Source organism: Lycium barbarum, chromosome 4 (genome assembly GCF_019175385.1).
Source record: "Lycium barbarum isolate Lr01 chromosome 4, ASM1917538v2, whole genome shotgun sequence".
NCBI lineage: Eukaryota > Viridiplantae > Streptophyta > Magnoliopsida > Solanales > Solanaceae > Lycium > Lycium barbarum.
Genome location: NC_083340.1, coordinates 142,129,625 through 142,154,714, shown reverse-complemented (window position 1 = coordinate 142,154,714; position 25,090 = coordinate 142,129,625). Strand labels below are relative to the sequence as shown.

The following is a 25,090-nucleotide window of genomic DNA, read 5'->3' as shown; positions in this document are numbered from 1 at the left end:
AAGTCATGACGTTTTTCCTAGAAACACAGTACAAAATAAAAAAAGAAATAAAATATTAAAGAAAAAACAGAAAAAGGTAAAAGAAAGAGAAAGGAGAATATTACAGAAGAATTTCATGCAATTCGATTTCGTCAATTTGGGGTTGATAGATTCATTCTTCTTTACTGTGACTGGTTTTCTATATATTCTTTTTAGATTTTAAAGGAGAATAACTCTTCTTTGAATGTATTTTAATTCAACTCTCAAACAAAAGGAAAAAGGTTAGGTACAACTATGGTTTACATTTCCCGGATTGTTGCCTGAACTGTTTAGGGGGTAATGGGGAAGGGGGAGTGCTAAATAGTGGTGGCGGTTGTAAACACCTAATTTTTGACCGAACATAAGCTTTACACCCTATTTAGCTTTTAAATATTTCTTTTAGATCTAGATTAGACATCTTGATTTTTATGTCAATTTTAGTTAGTTTTATTTAAAAAATTGAAAACTTTAAAAATAGAGTCACATTTTAAAATAAATCTTGTTTTCATTTTTATTTGTAAGAGAAAAGAAATTTGAAAAAAATAATAATAATAATAATAAATATATATATATTTGTTTCTTTCTTTTCTTCTAATTTGGGTTTAATAAATAAGCTAGTGGTTTTACTATTCTTTGACTATGAACTAGCTATTTAATTTTTGCTATATTTCATTGGTCTATAAATGATTAGCTAATTTCTTATTTTGTATACTTTTATCTTTGTTTAAAATAAATAAATAAAATAAAATTAAAAAAAAAAAAAAACTGAAACAGCAAAATCCTAAACTATCACCCTCACGTCTCTTTCCCTTTAATCCTAAACTACCCATAACCTTCCCCAACTCCCCACTCCCTCACATCTCCATTTTTCATGCGACACACACCCTCTCACGTAACACACACACACACACACAACGCAGCCCACAAAAAATTATAAATACACACACAACACAACTACACGAGAAGATGAGAAACAGGAGGGTAGAGAAAAAAAAAAAAAAAACTCAGAAGTAGAAGGAGAAAAAAAGCAACAGAGAGGAGTTAAAAAAAAAAAGCAGTGGAAGAAAGAGAAAGGGAGATAGCAAAACAACGTAGAAGAAAGAAAAAGGAACATAAGGAAAGAGAGAAAGAAAAACAACGTAAGCAGTAGAAAAAAAAAAGAACAACAAAAACAGTAGAAAAAAAAAAAGATCAGAAGCAGTAGAAGAGAAAAACAAAAGAGAGTAATTTCAGTAACAAAGAGCTTTGAGGGTTTACGAGTTCGAGATTTGGATTCCATTCGTGGTTTGTGGTTCGAGCTCCTGTCACAGTTTTTTTTCCGGTTAGATTGAGTCCGCCGGAGTTTGGTGTAATCAATTTCATATTAAAGAAGATTCACACTAAGAGGTTCATATTCTACACTCTTTTTTCTTTAATATGAATTTGTACGTGTTATATATGATTTTGATATATACATATCCATGATGTATCCACTATTTTGTAGTTTATGCTAGTGCATCCATTATTAAATAAGTTATGTAGTTAAAATCATGTTAGCAATCTCAATTAAAGTAAATTAGATTTTAGTTCGTGCGAAAGTGTTTACTTAATCGAAAAATTTCTTATGAATTTATCTTATATGTCTCAATAAAAGCATGGGTTCGGTTATACTTCTTAGGAATCGGTTAAGTTAAATCTATTTTTTAGATGAATCAGTAAATACATGGACAGAACTAAGACTACTTTCGAACCTGCAAATAAATGATGGTTATACGTGGTATATTCTTATATTATATGTTGCTGTTGGGTTTGTAAAATGGAACCTTAGTTGTGTTTTTTTTTAGAAAATTATAAATATCAGTATCTTGTTTTTTTTAAGACGTTGAGTGTAGAAATCATTTGTTGATAGTTTTGGTGTATCAGTTTATAAAGTCAAAGGTTAAATAAAGAGATGTTCCTCAAATTCGTGATGATTTTAAATGTTTAAAAAAAAAAGGATTAATGGTGCAAGCTTAGTTGTGTTTGCTTAGTTATGGTGACTTATCGAGAATTTAGCTTTAATTGCCAGAAATTTTGGAATAACCTTTTAACCTTGCTTCATGATTGAATATAGGTGATGGATTGATTACAGTTAACTAATAGTTGTTTACGTTGAGATTAGAGGTTTCAAATAGTATTTTGGGGTGTAAAGTTATTTGCCAAAATTGACGTAAAAGGAAATTTATTTTAATATTTTATGCCATGATTAATTGTACTTATTCTGTTATCTGTTTATTTCTTTCAAATAATGAGTGAATCTGGCCTAAACTAATGTGGAACTGAAAGCATTAATTAAGTTCTAATGTTTTTTTTATCCTTTCCCGTCAAAGAGAGCTAGGGTTTGGATCAATTAAAAATTAAAGCATGTATAGTGTGCACTATGTATATTCTGTTTGAAATTTCCCCTACATGTAATTTGCTCCATGAAATAAACTGAAGTATTTTACGTAAGTGGGTAGTTTGTTTTGTTATTAGACTTAATAGATTGTTTTCTCAAGAGATCGAAAAATTATAATGGTTTTAACGAGAAGTTTCATGTCATTTAACAATACTTCAAATAGCTAGTTTAATTTAATTGTCTTGACTTCTTCGAATATATTATTTCATCTCTCCGTTGATTTGGTCAGGAATATGTATTTTAAGTAAGACAAGCACGTTTTCTTCAAGATTAATTTAAGCCGAATATTAGTCAATAAAGCGACCGTGCTAGAACCACGGGACTCGAGGGGTGCCTCACACCTTCCCCTCGGTCAACAGAATTCCTTATCCGGACTTTTGTTTTCGCAGACCAATAAAGATAGAGTCATTTCCTTTTGATTAGGGATTCATAAGGTGACTTGGAACACCAAAACTCAATTCCAAGTGGCGACTCTGAATAAATTAAATAATCCCTTCTCAAAACGTCACTTTAATTGGAAAAACCCTTTTTAAATAAAAACAAATCAAATTAATTTATTTTTATTTATTTATGAAAAAAAAGGGGTGTGACAGATGGCGACTCTGCTGGGGATAACCAGAATTCGAGCTTTAGATATTTACCTGTATTTGGCTTTCTTTATTTCTTGGATATATATTATGTGCTTGTTGGCCTAATGTGCTATTTGCTGCTTATTTACCGCTTTGATATTATGTGACTGCATATATAAACTGTCTTCTCTCGCGCACCCCCTCTGAGTCTTCAATAATACATTTTTACCATAAAAACGGGAATTGCGACTACGCACCCCACTTCTGCTGAGATAAAGCCAGTGGGCCCTTGGTCCCTGGTGAAGGATTTATAGTCACACATGTTTAGGATGGGGAGGACCCACAACAAAGCCGAAAAGCGCTGCTACCGGTACGTTGTCCCTCGCCCGACTCGAGTCGTCCGCTCATTTTACAGCCAGTCTAGATACCTTTCTCCATTAGGTTTAACCTTAGTAGAACGGGAACACAGACATGGTACCCCTAGTAGGCCGCACTTTGTTTGCATCACTTGCATTTGACCTAGTGGGGCTCGGCACAGGGGCCGAGTCCGTCTAAGACAGGCACCTGTTTCTCTTGACCAACATGTGCATCATATGTGCTATTTGCAATATTATTCGGAATGGTTGTTCATTGTTGATCGGCTTTTAGGGTGATTAGTAAAACAAAGAAAGAGATCTATTATATACCCATTTTTTTTTTCTTTTTTTAAATAACCAGAAAGAATCTAGTCCTTTGTCAAAAAAAAAAGAATCTTTTTTTTAGTAAATTTTTAAAGAAAAAAAAAACCTTTTTTGTAGGAAACCTCCTTGGGGTTCGGCCCATTTTAAAAAAAAATCATTGTAGTACTTTAGTTTTCGCGTCTGGCCGTTTTTGCCAAGATAACCCTAAAATCTTGCTACAAAAAGCATATGAGGGATTGTTTTTGAAAAAAAAAAATAGCCACTTTTTACATTTTTTAACTTTTTTTATTTTTTTTATTTTTTCTTTTGTGTTTAGGTCTTAATTCGAAGTCCTTTTATTTTTTTTATTTTTCTAAATAGGCCAAAATGATACCGATGAGATGTGATAAGAGGCCAAGAAATGAAGCAGTTGAAGAAGTCAATGAACCCCCAGAGTTTATGATTGCAGACAAAACCCCACCGCTACTCCTGGCTTGGTGGAACGATATGGGTCATTATCTACAGACCCCGATATTTAAACATCTGGCATTCCTCACAGATATTATGAGAATCAGCCCTTGATGAGTCGTGAAATTACGCGATATTCGACGCTAATTCCTTAAGCTTTTGTGACTCCTTAAGCACTTTTGTTGTTACTTTTTGTGTTTTTATGTTGTTTTGTAGGAAAAGATGCCCGGAGAGCATAAAAGAACAAAATGGATCAAAATGGACCAAAATGGAACAAAATAGAGCAAAACAAGCCAAGTAGCTGAAATGAGTGATCGGAAGAAACCAAGTGAAAAGAAAGTCAAAAAGAGGTCAAACTGGACATTTTTGCAAAACTGTCAAAACTGGACAGTTTTGCAAAAACGGGACAGATTTGCAAAACAGTCAAAAGTGGACAGTTTTGCAAAAACGGGCAGAATTGCAAAAACAGAAATATGGGGGCAGATTTTGACATTTTTTGGACTTGGAAAAATTGGGGGGAGCTACAAAAGAGAGGCTAGGGCAAAACATTTTCCATCTTTGGTCATTTTGCAAGTTTTGGAGGCTAGGGTTTTTCTACAATATTGGAGGAGAAGATTGGAAACACTTCAATGAGATATTTCTTAATCCTTTCTTCAATTCCTTGTTTTGTATTGCATATCTAAGTGTGTAGTATTTATTCCATTACTTGAATCTTGATTGTGAAACTATTCTTGATTAAAGTTTGGATTGAAACTCTTATTTTGCTTATGTATTGAATGATTTTTATTGCTATTGAAGTGGGTCTTTGTTGATTTAATTAATCTCATTCTTGAATGTTTCCAAAGGGAGTAGCTAACCCTAGGACTCACCCATTTACTTAGATTGAGCTTGGAAGAGGAAATCTAGGTTGGGAAAGATTAATTAACAAGAATTTGGGTCATTAAACTCATCTAATAACTTGAGCTCGGAAGAGGATAGTTACTTGAGGTTAAATTGATTGTACCTAATATCACACTCTAAGGCTTGGAAAAGCTTAGAGTGAAATTCATTGATTTGGTTGGAAGACTTTCAATGAGATTTTAGATATCATTATCTATCAACACAAATCCGCTCTTAGTTGTAAAATCGTAAAATACGTTGGATCGTTACTTGAGTGTAATCTCCTATTATCCATGCTTGTGGACATTGATCATTTTACTCGCTTTCTAGGTTAGTTTACATTTCCGCATTAGTTATAATTTTCTCAAACAAAAACCAAAATATTATCTATCGTTTGGCTTTAGCTTAGTTGGTGAAAGTTCCTTACTTTCTTAATCGCCTAGCATATTGTTCCCTGTGGGATCGACCCGACTCATAGTTGGGTAAATATATTGCATACGACCGTGTACACTTTCTCTTTGAGGAGTGTATTTGGACGTTATCAAAAATAGCGCCGTTGCCGGGGAACAATTTGGCGTATTTAGGTTAGTTTGGGATTTAAGCTTGCTTGCTTTGGTCCAAATTCGTAAATATTAGTGTAGTTGTTTTCTTTGCTTGATTTTATTTTTACATATAAAAAAAAAAAAAACTGACCAGTTTTTGCAAAACTGCAAAACTGTCCAGTTCTGAAAATCTGTCCAGTTTTTGCTTTTGCAGAAACTGTCCAGTTCTGAAAAACTGTCCAGTTTTTGCTTCTGCAGAAACTGTCCAGTTCTAAAAAAAAAAAAAAAAAACAATGGCATCATATAATGAAAATTGGTCGGATGGTAGTTATGCATACTTTGATGACACTTGTCTTTATTGTGGAGGACCACACTCATGGCAAAATTGTTTGAATTCTCCCGGGGGCGGATTGTGCGCACAATCCCAAACCTATGAGTGGAGTATATGTGATAGGTGTGGTGGTCAAAATGGTCATTGGGATAATTGTGATTATTTGTCCTTCCCTTCCCCGAACCCCCACTATGACTATTCTAGTTTTGATTTTGATGATAGTAGGGATATGGAAATGGAAGAAGCCTCAAATGCTCAAAATGAGAGGATAATACTCATGTTAGAGACCATCCTTGAAAAAGTTGAAAAACAGGACTTAGCGGTTAAGGACTTGAGGCAACCACTTGATGACTTGAGGCAAGCAATTAATTGCAATGACAAAGCTATTCACACCTTGGAGGATCAAATGAAATTATTGGTTCAGATTCATAATGCTCAACAACTTGAGGATGTTGAAAGTATACAAGAAAGTGGCCAAAACATGAATTTCTCCAAGGGTGGATTTTTACAAGCTTTGAATGACCCTCAACTTGAAGAAAGTCTTGACAAAGTGGAAGTTGTGAGCCAAGATTGGCTTATGACTCAAGCTCAACAACTTGGAGCCTATGGAGATCATCGTGAAGGCATTTCAAGGATGATGGAATTTTTTTTAAAAATCCATGTTGAGCAAAGTCAAGAGTTGAAGGAACTTGAAATTGCTATCCGTGACTTGAATACCGAATTGAATGCAAAAGTTGAGGTATGCAATACTCAACATCAAATAGTCATGGATAGTAGTTTTCAGTTAGTTTCCAATGAAAATGTGGTCAACATTGATTTTCAAGAGCTAATGATGAATTGACAACCGACAAATCCAAAAATAATGCAAGATGCCAATATTGAAGAAATGATACTAGAGTTGCATAAAAAAGTTCATGAAATGGTTTTTGAAGACTCTAGTTCATTTTTGGGTGAGGATGTCAAAATTCATGCAAATTTAGAATTTGAGCGCGTTGGACCTCATTCTAGCCAGTTTTCAACATTGTGCTTGGTTGATGATATGGAAGTTGAACTAACCAAGCCTATGGAGAATTTTGGAGATGAAGAAGAAAACGTTTTCATTTTGAAGTTTGCTATGCCAAGAAGACAAAATGGCATGCCTCACTTAAGGGCCAAGAAATGTAAAATGCGACACCCGAGAGTTGGCCTACTTGTTTTTCTACCACCACCCCATGAGCGTCATCATGATCTTGATTCAAAGTTGGGGCGCAAATTCATATCCTCCAAGTGGAGGGAAAAGTGGTAAAGGTACCCGTCGTGCCGCGACGTTAAATCAAGCGCTTGGTGGGAGGTAACCCATCGTTTTAAAAGTTTTAAATCGTTTTTGAAATTTTATTTTTTAGAATAGTTTAGTTTATGGTTTTTGACTAATCTGCAAAGTTTCATAATTTTTGGAGTTATTTTGAGCATATCGGATACCCGGACAGGCCCCAAAACCAGTAAAAGCTGCAAAAAAATATTTTCTGGTGTCATAACATGCGATTCGCATGTCATACATGCGAATCGCATGTCTCGTCGCATGTGGTGACAGAGAACAAAAAAAAAAAAAATTACGGGTGACATCACATGCGACTCGCATGTCATACATGCGAATCGCATGTTGCATCGCATGTGATGACAGCGAGTAAAAAAAAAAAAATTTTTTTTTTCCTTTTCTATTTTTATGTTTTGTTTTGATTATGTGCAGCAAGGACACTGCAATGTTTATAGTTGGGGGTGGCACGTGGTAGCGCATTATATTTTGAAACTTGCCCAAAATTTTTGAAAATTTTGTTCTTTTGACATGTTGTGGATTAGTCACTCTTATTATTTTATTTTCTTTCTTAGCTTCTTTCATTAGTATTGTAAGTTTAGGTGTAGGTTCTCCTTTGAGGAAAAATGTGAAAACTCTTGGCTTGTTTGGTACTAATAGAGTTAGTCTCTTGCATGTGAAATTGAAATATGAATACCTCTCCAAATTGTTGTGAAAGTTAAAAAGCAAGGTGCATAGGAAAGAATGATCTTTGTGACAACTTTTTGGCTCATTTTGTGACTCTTTACCTACTAGTGTGTTGACTTTGGATTATGAGATATTGCACTAGTTGTTCTTGCTTGGGAAGTGAAATTAATCCATCTTGACTAGTTCATATGCCATGTGTGTGAGTGTTTGTTGAATAAATCTTGTGTTTACTTTTATCATCTAGAACTTGCCCGGTTAGTCGTTCAATGCTAATTTTGATTATGTTGGTTGGAGAGATGACCTTGGGCTATCTTTGTGATATTTGAAAAAGCCTCTTTAGCCTTTCTAGCCTACCATTGCATAAATAATATCACTAGTAACCCCATTTGAGCTTATGACCTTTTCTTTGATTGCCACATTACAAGCCTTTACCATGTTTGATGAAAAGTCTCTCTTTTGAACGTTTCCCTCCTTGAACTTGAAATTGTGAATTTGAGGCCAAAAGCCTAAGTTGGGGGTGTTAGTGTTGCTTGAGAGTGGTGAAGGTTGGTGTTGTGAAAAAGTCAAAAGAAAAGAAGAAAAATTTTAAAAATACAAAAAGGTTGCAAACTTTTTGTGCAAAAAAAAATGTATCTTTGTAAAAAAAAAAAAAAAAAAAAAAAAATGCAGGTGACATCACCTGCGACTCGCAGGTCAGACCTGCGATTCGCATGTGTGGTCGCAGGTGGTGCCAGCCAAAAAAAAAAACTTTTTTTTTTCCTTTTCTATTTTTATGTTTTGTTTTAATTATGTGCAGCGAGGACACTGCAACATTTATAGTTGGGGTGGCATGTGCTAGCACATTATATTTTGGAACTTTATAAAGGAAGTTGGAATAATTGGGGAAACTAGTATGCAAAGGAAGGAGTGTTGTTTTGAAATGAAGAGGAAAGTGGACGAAAGGTTTTGTGTAGTGTTCAAGGAGGGCGTAGTCACTTGTATCCCAAATACTTATCCTACCCTTCCCTAAGCCTACATTACAAGCTTAAAAAGTCCCTATGTGATCTCCAACTAAATGTTCTTGAGTTAGTGATGATTGAAAATAAGGGCAAGCTTATGGTGTGATATTTGTTAGCACTAGAATTTTTTTTGTTGAGTGTGAGTGACTTTGTGTAATTGTCCCTTGTGTTGTTGTTGTGAATACAGTGATTTTGGGACTTTCTTTCTTGTGAGGGCATATGGATTACGATAGATTGGTGATGTTGAAAAATCCAAAGTTGAGTCAACTGAGCATATCTAGTAAGCTAGTAGTTTTGAGTCACTTATTGAGACTTGAGTGTTGTTGCTTGATAGTTTTATATCTCTATTGCATTCTTGAAATTGTATTTTGAATGAGGGAGTTATTTGGTTGAAGCTTCACATGCTTGTAGCCTAATTGTTGGTACCAACCAAAGTCATGTTTTTGTGCTTAAAATGGATCCTCATTGAGATTTTTGTTTTAGTTTGCTTGAGGACAAGCAAAGACTTTAAGTTGGGGGTGTTGATGAGTCGTGAAATTACGCGATATTCGACGCTAATTCCTTAAGCTTTTGTGACTCCTTAAGCACTTTTGTTGTTACTTTTTGTGTTTTTATGTTGTTTTGTAGGAAAAGATGCCCGAAGAGCATAAAAGAACAAAATGGATCAAAATGGACCAAAATGGAACAAAATAGAGCAAAACAAGCCAAGTAGCTGAAATGAGTGATCGGAAGAAACCAAGTGAAAAGAAAGTCAAAAAGAGGTCAAACTGGATATTTTTGCAAAACTGTCAAAACTGGACAGTTTTGCAAAAACGGGACAGATTTGCAAAACAGTCAAAAGTGGACAGTTTTGCAAAAACGGGCAGAATTGCAAAAACAGAAATATGGGGGCAGATTTTGACATTTTTTGGACTTGGAAAAATTGGGGGGAGCTACAAAAGAGAGGCTAGGGCAAAACATTTTCCATCTTTGGTCATTTTGCAAGTTTTGGAGGCTAGGGTTTTTCTACAATATTGGAGGAGAAGATTGGAAGCACTTCAATGAGATATTTCTTAATCCTTTCTTCAATTCCTTGTTTTGTATTGCATATCTAAGTGTGTAGTATTTATTCCATTACTTGAATCTTGATTGTGAAACTATTCTTGATTAAAGTTTGGATTGAAACTCTTGTTTTGCTTATGTATTGAATGATTTTTATTGCTATTGAAGTGGGTCTTTGTTGATTTAATTAATCTCATTCTTGAATGTTTCCAAAGGGAGTAGCTAACCCTAGGACTCACCCATTTACTTAGATTGAGCTTGGAAGAGGAAATCTAGGTTGGGAAAGATTAATTAACAAGAATTTGGGTCATTAAACTCATCTAATAACTTGAGCTCGGAAGAGGATAGTTACTTGAGGTTAAATTGATTGTACCTAATATCACACTCTAAGGCTTGGAAAAGCTTAGAGTGAAATTCATTGATTTGGTTGGAAGACTTTCAATGAGATTTTAGATATCATTATCTATCAACACAAATCCGCTCTTAGTTGTAAAATCGTAAAATACGTTGGATCGTTACTTGAGTGTAATCTCCTATTATCCATGCTTGTGGTCATTGATCATTTTACTCGCTTTCTAGGTTAGTTTACATTTCCGCATTAGTTATAATTTTCTCAAACAAAAACCAAAATATTATCTATCGTTTGGCTTTAGCTTAGTTGGTGAAAGTTCCTTACTTTCTTAATCGCCTAGCATATTGTTCCCTGTGGGATCGACCCCGACTCATAGTTGGGTAAATATATTGCATACGACCGTGTACACTTTCTCTTTGAGGAGTGTATTTGGACGTTATCAGCCCTGACAGGGACCTAATTGAGGCTTTAATCCCATTCTGGGACTCTGCAAACAACGTCTTCCGCTTTAGAGATTTTGAGTTGACTCCTACACTGGAAGAACTAGGTGGTTTCACGGGGTTAGGAAAGAACCTTCGTAAAAAAATGCCTCTAGCTCCAAGAAATGTTAGTGGAAATAAATTTTTGGAGCAAATGCACCTTAACCACCCTCGTATGGCATGTTTGGACAATGGATGGGTTACTTTGGAGTTCTTATATGCGAGATATGTAAACGAACAAGGATTTTTACAATATGGAAAGCAACTAAAAAATGGGAATCACTACTTTACATGGGAAAAGCATAGGCAAGAAGCATTCATGGTAGCATTCCTGGGAACCATGGTTTTTCCTAGACGAGACAGAAAAATCGACATTCGTTTGTCTGGGATAGTCACAGCTATGATGAAGAGAGAAGATTCCACCATCTTACCAATGATCCTAGCTGATATATATCGTGCTTTGACTGAATGCAGAGAGGGTGAAAAATATTTTGAAGGTTGTAACACTTTATTACAAGTGTGGTTTCTAGAGCACTTATACCGCCATCATTACCAGTCAAAATTCAAATCTGATTGGAAGAGCAATATCTTAGATCATCTAGATAGGGTGAAGGAATTAAGAAAAAATTTGCCAGAAGGCGTCAAGGCTTGGGCAGAGTATCTTCGTGAGTTGACAGCTTCACAGATTACTTGGAATTATCATTGGTTTCCTTCGGCTGAGGTGATTTACATGTCTTCTTATCGGCCCTTTTTTGTTCTAATGGGCCTCAGGGGGTTTCAGCCGTATGCTCCACTTCGAGTTTTACGCCAGCTAGGTCGGAGGCAAATCGTACCTATTGTTGAGAACATGCAGGATTTTGTATGGGAGGTAAAATCAGAAGATCGGCGTCGAGAATCAGAAGCTAAAAGAATTTGGGGTGGCCATCGGGTCCTAGGTTTGAGTACTATGATAGAGGATCGTGATCAAGGAGAGGTAGATCTTTTGTACTTTCACTGGTTTCATGATCAAGCTCCCCTCAAGGTTAGGCCTGAAGGGTCTGTAAAAGAAGCAAGAGACAAGGAGGCAGAGGTTGAGGTCAGAATCAAGCAAGCTCGGTTTGAAGTTGAAGAAAACTATCAGTCCACTCTACATTCTATCGATAAAGAACTAAAAACTGCCAGAGAGGATTTGGCCCAGATGGAGGTAGAGATGGGTGCTAGAGTTAGGGCAGCCCAAAAAACGGCTGAGAAGAAACATCGCTCCACAATTCAGACCTTATACGAGGATTTGGGCATTGTTAGAGAAGCCGTTGATGTGTTACAGAGGGAACTCGATGAGAAGGGAGACTTCTTTGATGCGGAGAAAGCGCGTTTTGAAGACGAGAAAGCTCAATTCTTGGCCCTGCAAACTCGACAACAAGCTGAATTCGATAAAGAGAGAGTTCAGTTTGATGTAGAAAGGAACCAATTAATGAATGACCGAGCAAGGATTAGAAACCAGCTTGAATTGGCATTGCACCGTGAGACAGGTATGAGAGAGATAGCCAATACTCGCCAGCAGCAAGTCCAAGACCTGGAGCGGAATTATCGAGATGTTAGAGAACATGTCCACAATTTAGCTGTTCATGTTGCTCAAAGTTGTCTGGACTGTCAGGGGATGGGTTATGAGCAATTTGCTAGAGAGGTGCCTACCTTCGCACGCCACTTCACAGCAGAACTGAAGCAGATATATCGCATGTTAGGGGGTCAGCCTGGGCCAGAAGCACCGTGAGCAGATATGCATTAGTTCACATACAAGATTGAGGATTTCGCCAGATTGAAGTTTAGTTATAATTATTAGGAGTTCTAGTTCAGTAGTTGTATTTTGAGACTGACTCTTTTCGAGTCTTTATTTTTAGTTTGTTTTGGATATTCTAGTCTCGATTTAATATTTTCAGTCTATAGTGCCTTTCTTTTTGGTTATTTTCCTTTACGTCTTTGTATTGAAAAATACTAATTTGAAAGTCAATAAAAATATTTTTAGTTGATTCAAAAAATCCAAATTTGTTCTTTTTCATGAACTACGTAATGATCTGATTCATGTTTAACATGATACGTAGGCATCCCTTAATGGGTTCGATCAAAGTAATTCAAAATCACCGAAAGAAAAAAAAATAAAAAAAATGAGAAATGAATTCACCTAAAAGCCGGGATGAAACATGAAAGCCTTCTGATGCTCATATTAGATGGGAAATAATTTAGGTGCATGGCATACAACGTGTGATTAATATCTGCAAAATGCTAAACCCTAACTTGTTTGTTCTCGTCTTAAAGATAAGGTGGTTGGTTTGTGGTTGAACTGGCTCCTCACGAATATAACACAAGGTCCAAAAGTAAGGGGATAATGGCCCATAAGGATGGAAACGAGTCAGACGGTGATGAATCTCGAGGTCAGATGGTTCAACATGAATCAGCATCAGCGGAGGAAGTAAGGATGTTGAGACAACAAATGGCTGACATGTACCAGGCTTGGATGAATGGGCAAGCTCCACCATCTTCAATCCCTGGATTCCCGGATGTGACTATGTCAATTCCCATTGAAACCCCGACAAGTGAACCACTTTTTCCTCCTGGATTTGGTCCACATGTTAACATATCCAACACTTATGGAACTTCCACTGTGCGCCTTCCAAATGCACCCCTCAGAAATAACCCACTTTTCATCCCCACTGTACAAACTACTACAATCCCTCAACCAACATTGGTACAGAAGTCCAATAATGAGCCTCCATCTAAAGGTCACCACGATCAATATTATTCTCCGGAATTGACCTTTAAAGTCCCAAACTCGTATAACCCCTTTCAGCAGTATAGTTCCCCCGTCGAGATTGAGAAAATTGCTAAGATTGAGGGACAAGAAGAAATGGCTAGAAAAATGAAGAGTCTAGAGCAGAGTGTGAGGAATATGCAAGGATTAGGAGGTCCAAAAAGCGTCTCATACAGAGATTTGTGTATGTTCCCCAATATTCATTTGCCCCTTGGGTTTAAGACTCCAAAGTTTGAGAAGTACGATGGTCACGGTGACCCCGTAGCACACTTGAAGAAGTATTGTAATCAACTAAGAGGGGCAGGGAGTAAGGAAGAATTACTCATGGCATATTTTGGAGAAAGTCTAGTAGGAATTGCCTCAGAATGGTTCATCGATCAAAATGTTTCTAATTGGCCTACATGGGATGACATGGCAGGAGATTTTGTTCGACAATTTCAGTATAACATTGATATTGTGCCTGATCGCACTTCTCTCGCCAGTATGAAGAAAAAGGCTACCGAGAGTTTTAGAGAATATGCTATCAAGTGGAGGGAACAAGCTGCCAGGGTCAAACCGCCGATGAAGGAGTCGGAAATGATTGATGTTTTCCTCCAGGCACAAGAACCTGATTACTTCCACTACTTGCTTTCCACAGTGGGAAAGACATTCGCAGAAGCAATTAAAGTTGGTGAAATGGTTGAAAATGGCATCAAGTCCGGCAAAATTGTGAGTCAGGTAGCACTCAAGGCTACCACCCAAGCAATTCAAAATGGGTCTGGTGGTTTTGGAAATCGAAAAAAGAAAGAGGAAGGATCCATGATGGCATCAGGGTCCAGTGCTGCTCAAAGGGGGACAAACCACCAAATCTTACGAGGACAATCCAACTCACCTCAACATTTTTATCCACACCAGGATCCCCACTACTCAATTGCTCCACCCCAATATACGGTTTTCAACACCCAGGCATATGCCCGACCTCCTCAACGCCAACAATGGAGGGCGTCTGCTCCACAAGGCTTTCGTCCCCAACAACAAAATTTTCAAGCACCTTATAATCCACATCCTAAGACTGATTATGTAAGAGAACAAAGACAAAGGGAAAATTTCACCCCAATTGGAGAATCATACACAAGCCTGTTGCGGAAATTGATACAATTGGGTTTGATTGAACCTATCATGTCGTATAATGTCAACCCAAATGCAAGAGGTTTTGAACCCACTGTTAGGTGCGAGTATCATTCTAACGCTCAGGGTCATAGCACAGAAAATTGTTTTACTTTGAAGAGAGCCATTGAGAAGCTAATTGATGACAAAGCAATTGTGATACATGACGAAGAGGCTCCGAATGTCACCAACAACCCACTTCCTGCTCACAACAATGCTCATGTTGTTGGGATGATCTGTGACGATAAGGAATACAAGCAAACAGGCAAAACAATAATGGAAATTGACACCTTAAAAGAAAGGTTGGGTATGGTAACAAAGTCTGCACAAGAAGCACCGTTGTTTGTAAAAGGTGCAAGTCCTAATGCGAATCTCAAAGGCTCGGGGAAGTTGATATTATATGTTCCTGGAGCCACAAAGAAAAAAGAGACATTAGTAACTGGACCAAAATTATATGTTCCTAGTGGTTTTCCCAGGTTTAGTCAAAACCAGAATGGTTTAGAAAAGATGACAAAACCAATTGTGATAAAGCACACGACACAACTTCCGGTGACAAACATGAAAATTGTCCCATGAAACTACAACAAAACCACTGTGACTTACAAGGGCAAGGAGATTGTTGAAGAAATAGACGAAACCGGTGGCTTAACGCGTTCTGGAAGGTGTTATGCTCCAGAAGAATTAAGGAGAGCCAAACAAGCTAGGGATAACCAATTTCCGGTGAAAAAACCTATCACTGAAGAAGAAGCTGAAGAGTTCATGAAGAAGATGAAAGTTCAGGATTACTCTATTGTTGATCAGTTGAGAAAAACTCCTGCTCAGATTTCATTGCTATCTTTGCTCATACATTCTAAAGAGCACTGTCAAGCATTGATTAAAATTCTAAATGAGGCACATGTTTCAGACAAAACAACTGTAAGTCACTTGGAAAAGATGGCCAATAGAATATTTGAGGTGAATAGAATCACTTTCACCGACGATGAGTTACCTGTGGAAGGAGCTGGACATAATAAGGCTTTGCATTTAACTGTCAAATGTGAAGAACATTATGTGGAAAGAGTCATGATTGATGGAGGCTCGGGTGTGGACATCTGCCCCCTCTCTACTTTGCAAAGTTTGAAAATCAGCACAGATAGAATTCGTACTAACAATGTGTGCGTTCGAGCTTTCGATGGCGCAAAAAGAGACACTATTGGTGAGATTGATCTTACTTTAAAAATTGGACCTGTTGATTTTGGGATCACATTCCAAGTTATAGACATGGACACTTCCTACAATTTGCTTTTGGGAAGGCCATGGATCCATGCAGCCAGAGCGGTGCCATCTACTTTACATCAAGTGGTCAAGTTTGAATATGAGAAGCAAGAAATTATTGTTCACGGTGAAGATGATCTTTCAATATATAGAGACCCTTCTGTCCCATATGTCGAGGCCAAGGAAGGTTGTGAATCCCTCGTATTTCAGACCTTTGAAATAGTGGCAGCTGATCAGTTTATGGAAGGGAAGCCTATATTAAAGCCTCATCTATCCTCTACTTCAGTCATGGTGGCTACACAAATGCTGCAAAACGGTTATGAGCCAGGAAAGGGCTTGGGGGTGTCATTGCAAGGAATTGTTGACCCTATCTCTCCATTTGGTAATCAAAATACTTTTGGTTTGGGTTTTAAGCCAACTAATGCTGATAGGAAATGGGCAAAAGAGCAGAAAAATAAGGTTTGGAAATTGCCAAAGCCCATTCCCCACATTTCCAAGTCTTTTACTAGGTCACGTCTTGAAGAGAATAAGGATATGTCTGTCCAAGATGACGTGGACGAAATATGTCAAGGTCTCAAAGAAATGTTCTATGGAGTAAACATGGTTCAGATTGGTGAAGGCCATAGTCATGCAGATGTGCAACGTATTGGCCCAGAAGTCAAGCTCGCCAACTGGGAAGCCACTCCTCTCCCCATAAAGAAGGAGTCTTGGTAGTTTATTTTGCTGTTTTTCTATTTTTGGATTATTCTCTGGGTGGTAATCCAAATAGCTTAGTTGCTATGCTCTAATGTTAACCCTTCTATCCTTTCCAATTCAATAAAATGAAGTTCCAGTTTCTTAGTCAATTCTATCTTCTCCTTTTCCCTAATTTTGTTATTTAATTTTCATTTCAGTTTCATTAACGCCGGCTTTAATAACATGACATGCATGCGGAATTCACGTCCAGATCTTAAAGAGCTGTCTAATCTCGAAACAATGAATCAAGAGGTTGATGAATATGATGAAGAAGAGGCTTTTGAAGAAATAAAAAGGGAACTGGATCAATTTGAGAATAAGCCTAAGCCTAATCTAAATGAAACCGAGGCAATTAATTTGGGAACTTCTGAAGAAACTAGAGAAACAAAGATAAGCATTCATGCCGAACAAAAGACCAGAGATGACATAATCCAGGTTTTGTTTGAATATAAAGATGTGTTTGCTTGGTCTTATGATGACATGCCAGGTTTGAGCGTTGATCTGGTAGTGCACAAACTTCCTACATACCCTGACTTCCCACCAGTCCAACAAAAGCAAAGAAAATTTAAGAAAGAGGTGAGTGATAAGATTAAAGAGGAAATCATGAAGCAATTGAGTGCAAATGTGATCAGGGTCGTCCGATTTACTACATGGCTAGCAAATGTTGTGCCCATACCAAAGAAGGATGAGAAAACCAGAGTTTGTGTTGACTATAGAGACTTGAACAAAGTCAGTCCAAAGGACAACTTTCCTTTGCCTAACATCCACATTCTTGTTGACAATTGTGCAAAACACGAGATTCAATCTTTTGTGGATTGTTATGCTGGGTATCACCAAATTTTGATGGATGAAAAGGATGCAGAAAAGACCGCCTTCACCACCCCATGGGGTACTTATTGTTACAGGGTTATGCCATTTGGTTTGAAGAACGCAGGGGAAACTTACATGAGAGCTATGACTACTATCTTACACGACATGATGCATAAAGAAATCGAAGTGTACGTCGATGATGTGATCATTAAGTCCAAAACTCAAGCTGATCATGTGCGTGATCTAAGAAAGTTCTTTGAAAGATTGCGCAAGTACAACCTCAAGCTCAATCCAGCCAAGTGTGCATTTGGAGTTCCATCTGGGAAACTTCTTGGGTTTATAGTTAGTCGGCGAGGAATTGAATTAGACCCCTCCAAGATAAAGGCCATTCAGGAATTACCGCCCCCGAAGAACAAAACTGAAGTCATGAGTCTTCTTGGTAGGTTGAACTACATCAGTAGGTTCATCGCTCAGCTCACCACTACATGTGAGCCCATATTCAAGCTGTTGAAGAAGGATGCCGCTGTCAAGTGGACAGACGAGTGTCAAGAGGCTTTTGATAAGATTAAGGAATATTTATCTAACCCTCCAGTGCTTGTTCCACCAGAACCGGGTAGGCCTTTGTTTTTATATCTATCAGTGATGGATAATTCCTTTGGTTGCGTTCTAGGACAACATGATGCCACAGGCAAGAAGGAACAAGCGATCTATTATTTGAGCAAGAAGTTTACAAGCTACGAGGTAAAATACACATTTTTAGAAAGAACGTGTTGTGCGTTGACTTGGGTCGCCCAGAAGCTGAAGAACTATCTTTCATCCTATACGACTCACCTCATATCTCGAATGGATCCTTTGAAGTATATCTTTCAGAAACCTATGCCGAGTGGAAGGTTAGCAAAGTGACAAATTTTACTTACGGAGTTTGACATTGTCTATGTCACCCGCACCGCTATAAAAGCACAAGCATTGGCCGATCATTTGGCAGAAAACCCAGTTGACGATGAGTATGAGCCTTTGAATACTTACTTTCCTGACGAAGAGATCAATTCAGTTGAGGAAGAAGTTCGCGATGACAGTCATGTCTGGAAATTATACTTTGATGGAGCGGTCAACATTAAAGGTGTCGGGATTGGGGCAATTCTTATTTCACCAATGGGGCATCATTATCCCGCCACGGCACGACTTCGTTTCTTCTGTACTAATAATACAGCGGAATATGAAGCTTGCATAATGGGTTTAAACATGGCAATACATCTGGATGCACATGAATTAATAGTTTTTGGAGATTCTGACTTACTCATTCGGCAGGCTCAGGGTGAATGGGAAACTCGAGACATCAAGCTCATTCCGTACAAACGATGTTTGGAGGACCTTAGCAAAAGGTTTAAGTCAATTGAGTTCAGATATATTCCCAGATTTCACAATGAGTTGGCTGATGCTTTGGCCACTTTAGCCTCAATGCTTCCATACCCAGGCAATGCTTACATTAATCCGTTAGAGATTCAGATTAGGGATCAACATGGTTATTGCAATACAATTGAAGTAGAGCCAGATGGTGAGCCATGGTATCACGATATCAAAAGATTCCTAAAAACACAACAGTATCCAATACATGCCGATAGAGATAAAAAAAGAACTATTAGGCGACTTTCCAATGGTTTCTTTCTGAGTGGGGAGATCTTATACAAAAGGACCCCGGATTTGAATCTGTTGAGATGTGTGGATACCCAAGAAGCTGAAATGATCATGAATGAAGTGCACTCCGGAGTATGTGGCCCGCACATGAACGGTTATGTTCTAGCAAAGAAGATTCTTCGAGCAGGATACTATTGGCTTACCATGGAGCGAGATTGTTTTCGCTTTGTTCGCAAGTGTCATCAATGTCAAATTCACAGTGACAAAATTCATTCTCCCCCGTCGGAGTTGCACCCTATGTCTGCTCCTTGGCCTTTCATAGCTTGGGGGATAGATGTTATTGGGCCAATTGAGCCAAAAGCTTCTAATGGGCACAGATTCATTTTAGTTGCCATTGACTACTTCACCAAATGGGTAGAAGCTGTTACGTTCAAATCAGTCACCAAGAAAGCGATGGTAGACTTTATTCACTCTAACATCATATGTCGTTTTGGTATACCAAAGACCATTATCACAGACAATGCGGCCAACTTTAATAGTCATCTCATGAAGGAGGTATGTGAGCAATTTAAAATTGTGCATCACAACTCTACCCCTTATCGACCCAAAGCCAATGGAGCTGTTGAAGCTGCAAACAAAAACATCAAGAAGATCCTCAGGAAGATGGTACAAGGATCCAGGCAATGGCAAGAGAAATTGCCTTTTGCTCTTTTAGGGTACCGCACGACAATCCGCACGTCTGTTGGCGCAACTCCTTACTTATTGGTTTATGGAACTGAGGCAGTCATACCAGCAGAAGTAAAGATCCCCTCTCTTCGAATCATTGTTGAAGCAGAGATTGATGACACTGAATGGGTCAAGTCTAGACTAGAACAATTATCGTTAATCGATGAAAAGCGGTTAACAACAGTTTGTTTTGGCCAGTTATACCAGCAAAGGATGGCTCACGCTTACAACAATAAGGTGCATCCAAGACGTTTTGAGGTGGGCCAACTTGTTATGAAACGCATCCTTCCGCACCAAGAAGAAGCGAGGGGAAAATTCGCCCCAAATTGGCAGGGCCCTTATGTTATCAAACAGGTGTTGTCAAAGGGAGCTTTGCAGTTGTCCGATATAGAGGGAAAGGTGACTGACATAGCCATTAACACAGACTCAATCAAAAGATATTATGTTTGATATGTTTTCACTTCGACGCTATGGTACTTGGCATTTTCAGTTCGGGATGACGAAAGGCTACGTTCTCATTATCCAAACACCGGTTACCCTTTTTCTAGCCCCTTTGAGCTTTATTCACATTTTCTTTGTTTTCCCCTCTTTGGAACTAATGTAGCCCAAAAAAAAAAAAAAACAAACAAACAAACAAAAAAAAAAAAAAAAAAAAAACCCAAAAAAATCCAAATTTGTTCTTTTTCATGAACTACGTTCGACCTGATTCCTAAAAGGATACGTAGGCAGCCCTATTTCGGGGTTCGGTCTCACCAAAAAATAAAAATCATATTTCCCTAGTACTCGAAGAAACTGGGACATTTTTTTTTATTTTTTATAAAAAGGTTCCAAAGTTGTAATTCAATCTATGATTCTTTTGCCTTTCCCCTCTAAGACCTTCTAATCGATCTTTGAGAATGCCGAATCAGCGCGCCACGACTTTGGTGTTGTACACAACGCTTTATTTGAATGCAAAGGAGAAAATAAAACTGAGAGAGTCTTACTAGTGAAAACCCTTATGGGCACTATAAGGCGATAATGAGTTCAAAAAAAAAAAAAAAAAAAAAAAGAGAGTCTTATCGGTGAAAACCCTCAAGGGCACTATAAGATTATTGTAAGTTGGGAAAGGTCAGTTGGTAAAGACCCGCAAAGGGAACCATTGATCGAATGAGTTTCTTCTATTCCGGCATGAACACGATCTAGGTAGAAAACTCAGTTTTGGAGTGAAGGGTACTATATTTTGAGATTTAGACAGTTCAGACGGATCAAGCGTCCAGTTCAAAATGCATGTCATGCTTCATTAAAGTCGGCATATACATCCAGATAAGTCTCTCCCCTCTTTCCCCGAAAGGGACACCCTTTTGAATAAACATAACTCCTTTTATTTTTTTTATTTTTTATTTTATTTGTCATTTTCTTCTCCTTATCTCTAGTATGTCCTTTGGGTCCTTTTCGGTATAACCTTGTGTCAAGTTCAAGAGCAAAGAAAAGGCTGCAAAATTGACTATAGTTTCCTAGAGGTATAGAGCAAAGACTACTGGGCACACACCGCATCGGTAATGGCATAAAGCCATTCGTGATCTATCCAGAAAAGTGAATTGCCCGAAAAAGCAAAGCATTATTTCGAGGTACTAGGGGGAAGGATCACAATAACAAAATTTGCTCTAAGAATAAGATCGGTTACACCACATACGCAAAATGATATGGAGTACAAAATAGTCAAGGTGGGCATTGAAAGATCATGGCCTCTCGCAAGCAAAGATAGTTCTTAAGCGATTTGGTCAATCACTATCGACCTCGTTTTTCGTAAAGTGGGATGGGCTCTAAGACAATTTCCACAGCGAGTGAAGGCCACAAACCGACCACCATTTTAAGACTAACAAATTTTTCTTTGTTGAAAACAGAGGCGAAGAAATTTAGGAAAAAAAAAAAAAACAACAGTTCTTTAAAAAAAATAATAATAATAATAATAATAAAAAAGGATGATGAACGTTATAAAGTAAAGTTCTCAAATGTTTGTTTTCCCTTGGATACGCATATAATCATGTTATTATTGGTTACATTTTAGGGAACAAAAATCCTTGCTTTTCTCATATTTTCATAGGTTGACTACCTCAGAATAAAGTCACGTATTTAAATTTCAGGTTGACTACCTCAGAATACAGTCATGTTTTTAAATTTCAGGTTGACTACCTCAGAATACAGTCATGTTTTTAAATTTCAGGTTGACTACCTCACAATACAGTCAAGTATTTTAAATTCCAGGTTGACTACCTCAAAATAAAGTCATGTTTTTAAATTTCAGGTTGACTACCTCATAATACAGTCGCGTATTTAAATTTCAGGTTGACTACCTCAGAATACAGTCATGTTTTTAAATTTCAGGTTGACTACCTCAAAATAAAGTCATGTTTTTAAATTTTAGGTTGACTACCTCAAAATAAAGTCACGTATTTAAATTTTAGGTTGACTACCTCAAAATACAGTCACGTATTTTAAATTCTAGGTTGACTACCTCAGAACACAGTCATGTATTTAAATTTCAGGTTGACTACCTCAAAATAAAGTCATGTTTTTAAATTTTAGGTTGACTACCTCAAAATAAAGTCATGTTTTTAAATTTCAGGTTGACTACCTCAGAATACAGTCGCGTATTTAAAATTCTAGGTTGACTACCTCAGAACACAGTCATGTATTTAAATTTCAGGTTGACTACCTCAAAATAAAGTCATGTTTTTAAATTTTAGGTTGACTACCTCAAAATAAAGTCATGTTTTTAAATTTCAGGTTGACTACCTCAGAATACAGTCGCGTATTTAAATTTCAGGTTGACTACCTCAGAATACAGTCATGTTTTTAAATTCCAGGTTGACTACCTCAAAATAAAGTCATGTTTTTAAATTTTAGGTTGACTACCTCAAAATACAGTCACGTATTTAAATTTCAGGTTGACTACCTCAGAACGCAGTCACGTATTTAAATTTCAGGTTGACTACCTCAAAATACAGTCACGTATTTTAAATTCTAGGTTGACTACCTCAGAACGCAGTCACGTATTTAAATTTCAGGTTGACTACCTCATAATACAGTCACGTTTTTAAATTTCAGGTTGACTACCTCAGAATACAGTCACGTATTTTAAATTCCAGGTTGACTACCTCAGAATACAGTCACGTTTTTAAATTTTAGGTTGACCACCTCCGAATAAAGTCATTTTTTTTTCTTTCTTCTTTTCTTTTCTCTCAGGTCGACTACCTCAAAATAAAGTCATGTTTTTAAATTTCAGGTTGACTACCTCAGAATACAGTCCCAATTGGTTCATGATTTTGCTAACACTCACAAAATTTTCCTGGTACAAACTGGGACAGAAAAATTTTGTTCGTTTTGTTTGTCTTTGATGGCTTGCAGATTCTCCCGTGAAGCACAGAATTGATATTCAAGAATGAAGTTCCATCATTGGTCAAAGATAAGAAGAATGCTCAATCGTAAGGATAGTTAGAGTCGGCTTTGACATATAAAGCAACCTAACATCTCAAGATTCATCTTCTCAGCCTCTAATCAAGAAACATGCATCCAAGAATATTCTGTGAACTGTTACTTGGAAGATAATCAACAATTCACTCCAAGTTGCAAGTTCAAGTCACAAATTCTAACTTCAAGATCATACTTTGAGATCAAGGTACCCACCGAAAGAAGGTGAGGTGATAACTGAAGATCCAAGTGAAGGTCTAAAGGAAGATTCAAGACAAGTAGAGTAAATAGGATCTTGTATTTCCTTTCTTCTTTTGTCGTATTTTTCATTTCTTTAATGTAATAACAGGAGCCACGAACCGGAATCTCGAAGGAACCTCACTCAATTCTCCAACTCATCCTTCCATCCTTCTACCCACTTGAACTACACGTGACCTGATTCCCTTATAACCCGGGATATGTAGGATGCCCAAAACCAGGACTCGGTCACATCCTTTTCTTTTATTTCTTTTCGTCTTTCAAATAATAGTCAGGTCAAAAATCAGTCACAGTGTTCACATCTTTGCCTGAAAACTCTTCATGTTTCCAAGCAAAGAGGGACATTCTGTAAACACCTAATTTTTGACCGAACATAAGCTTTACACCCTATTTAGCTTTTAAATATTTCTTTTAGATCTAGATTAGACATCTTGATTTTTATGTCAATTTTAGTTAGTTTTATTTTAAAAATTGAAAACTTTAAAAATAGAGTCACATTTTAAAATAAATCTTGTTTTCATTTTTATTTGTAAGAGAAAAGAAATTTGAAAAAAAAATATAATAATAATAATAATAATAATAATAAAAAATATATATATATTTTTTTTTTCTTTCTTTTCTTCTAATTTGGGTTTAATAAATAAGCTAGTGGTTTTACTATTCTTTGACTATGAACTAGCTATTTAATTTTTGCTATATTTCATTGGTCTATAAATGATTGGCTAATTTCTTATTTTGTATACTTTTATCTTTGTTTAAAATAAATAAAAAAAATTAAAAAAAAAAAAAAACTGAAACAGCAAAATCCTAAACTAGCACCCTCAGACAAGTGAGGGATGGCTCAGTGGTTAAGCACCTCCACCCACGACCGGTAGGTCCTGGGTTCGAGTCACACTGAAGGGGAAGTGTGGAAACACTATAAATCCTCCTAAATGGGGTGGGAAAAATAAATAAATAAACTAGCACCCTCACGTCTCTTTCCCTTTAATCCTAAACTACCCATAACCTTCCCCAACTCCCCACTCCCTCACGTCTCCATTTTTCATGCAACACACACCCTCTCACGTAACACACACACACACACAACGCAGCCCACAGAAAATTATAAATACACACACAACACAACTACACGAGAAGATGAGAAACAGGAGGGTAGAGAAAAAAAAAAACCCAGAAGTAGAAGGAGAAAAAAAGCAACAGAGAGGAGTTAAAAAAAAAAAAAGCAGTGGAAGAAAGAGAAAGGGAGATAGCAAAACAACGTAGAAGAAAGAAAAAGGAACATAAGGAAAGAGAGAAAGAAAAACAACGTAAGCAGTAGAAAAAAAAAAAAAGAACAACAAAAACAGTAGAAAAAAAAAATCAGAAGCAGTAGAAGAGAAAAACAAAAGAGAGTAATTTCAGTAACAAAGAGCTTTGAGGGTTTACGAGTTCGAGATTTGGATTCCATTCGTGGTTTGTGGTTCGAGCTCCTGTCACAGTTTTTTTTTCGGTTAGATCGAGTCCGCCGGAGTTTGGTGTAATCAATTTCATATTAAAGAAGATTCACACTAAGAGGTTCATA

At 37.1% G+C, this 25,090-nt stretch overlaps 1 protein-coding gene and 1 long non-coding RNA gene across 2 annotated transcripts; both read left to right on the top strand.

The window, feature by feature from the left end:
* The first annotated feature begins 562 nt into the window (after nt 1-562).
* LOC132636729 (uncharacterized) lies at nt 563-4,885 on the top strand. The gene is made up of 2 exons (XR_009581403.1): nt 563-1,404; nt 4,044-4,885. It is a non-coding gene; the product is annotated as an uncharacterized LOC132636729 (long non-coding RNA).
* Nucleotides 4,886-13,092: 8,207 nt separating this feature from the next.
* On the top strand, nt 13,093-20,271 carry LOC132637950 (uncharacterized). Its single transcript, XM_060354956.1, has 4 exons — nt 13,093-15,183; nt 15,268-16,625; nt 16,809-18,201; nt 18,382-20,271. Exons 1-4 carry the CDS (start codon nt 13,093-13,095, stop codon nt 20,269-20,271), a joined length of 6,732 nt encoding a protein of 2,243 aa, XP_060210939.1.
* The last annotated feature ends 4,819 nt before the right edge of the window (nt 20,272-25,090 follow it).

Excerpts from the sequence above, each read along its gene's own strand:
- LOC132637950 (XM_060354956.1), top strand. The coding sequence starts at position 13,093 with ATGGCCCATAAGGATGGAAACGAGTCAGACGGTGATGAATCTCGAGGT. Across the intron at positions 15,184-15,267 it reads AAAAGATGACAAAACCAATT|GGCAAGGAGATTGTTGAAGA; the intron begins GTGATAAAGCAC and ends GTGACTTACAAG. Across the intron at positions 18,202-18,381 it reads AGAAGTTTACAAGCTACGAG|TTTGACATTGTCTATGTCAC; the intron begins GTAAAATACACA and ends TTACTTACGGAG.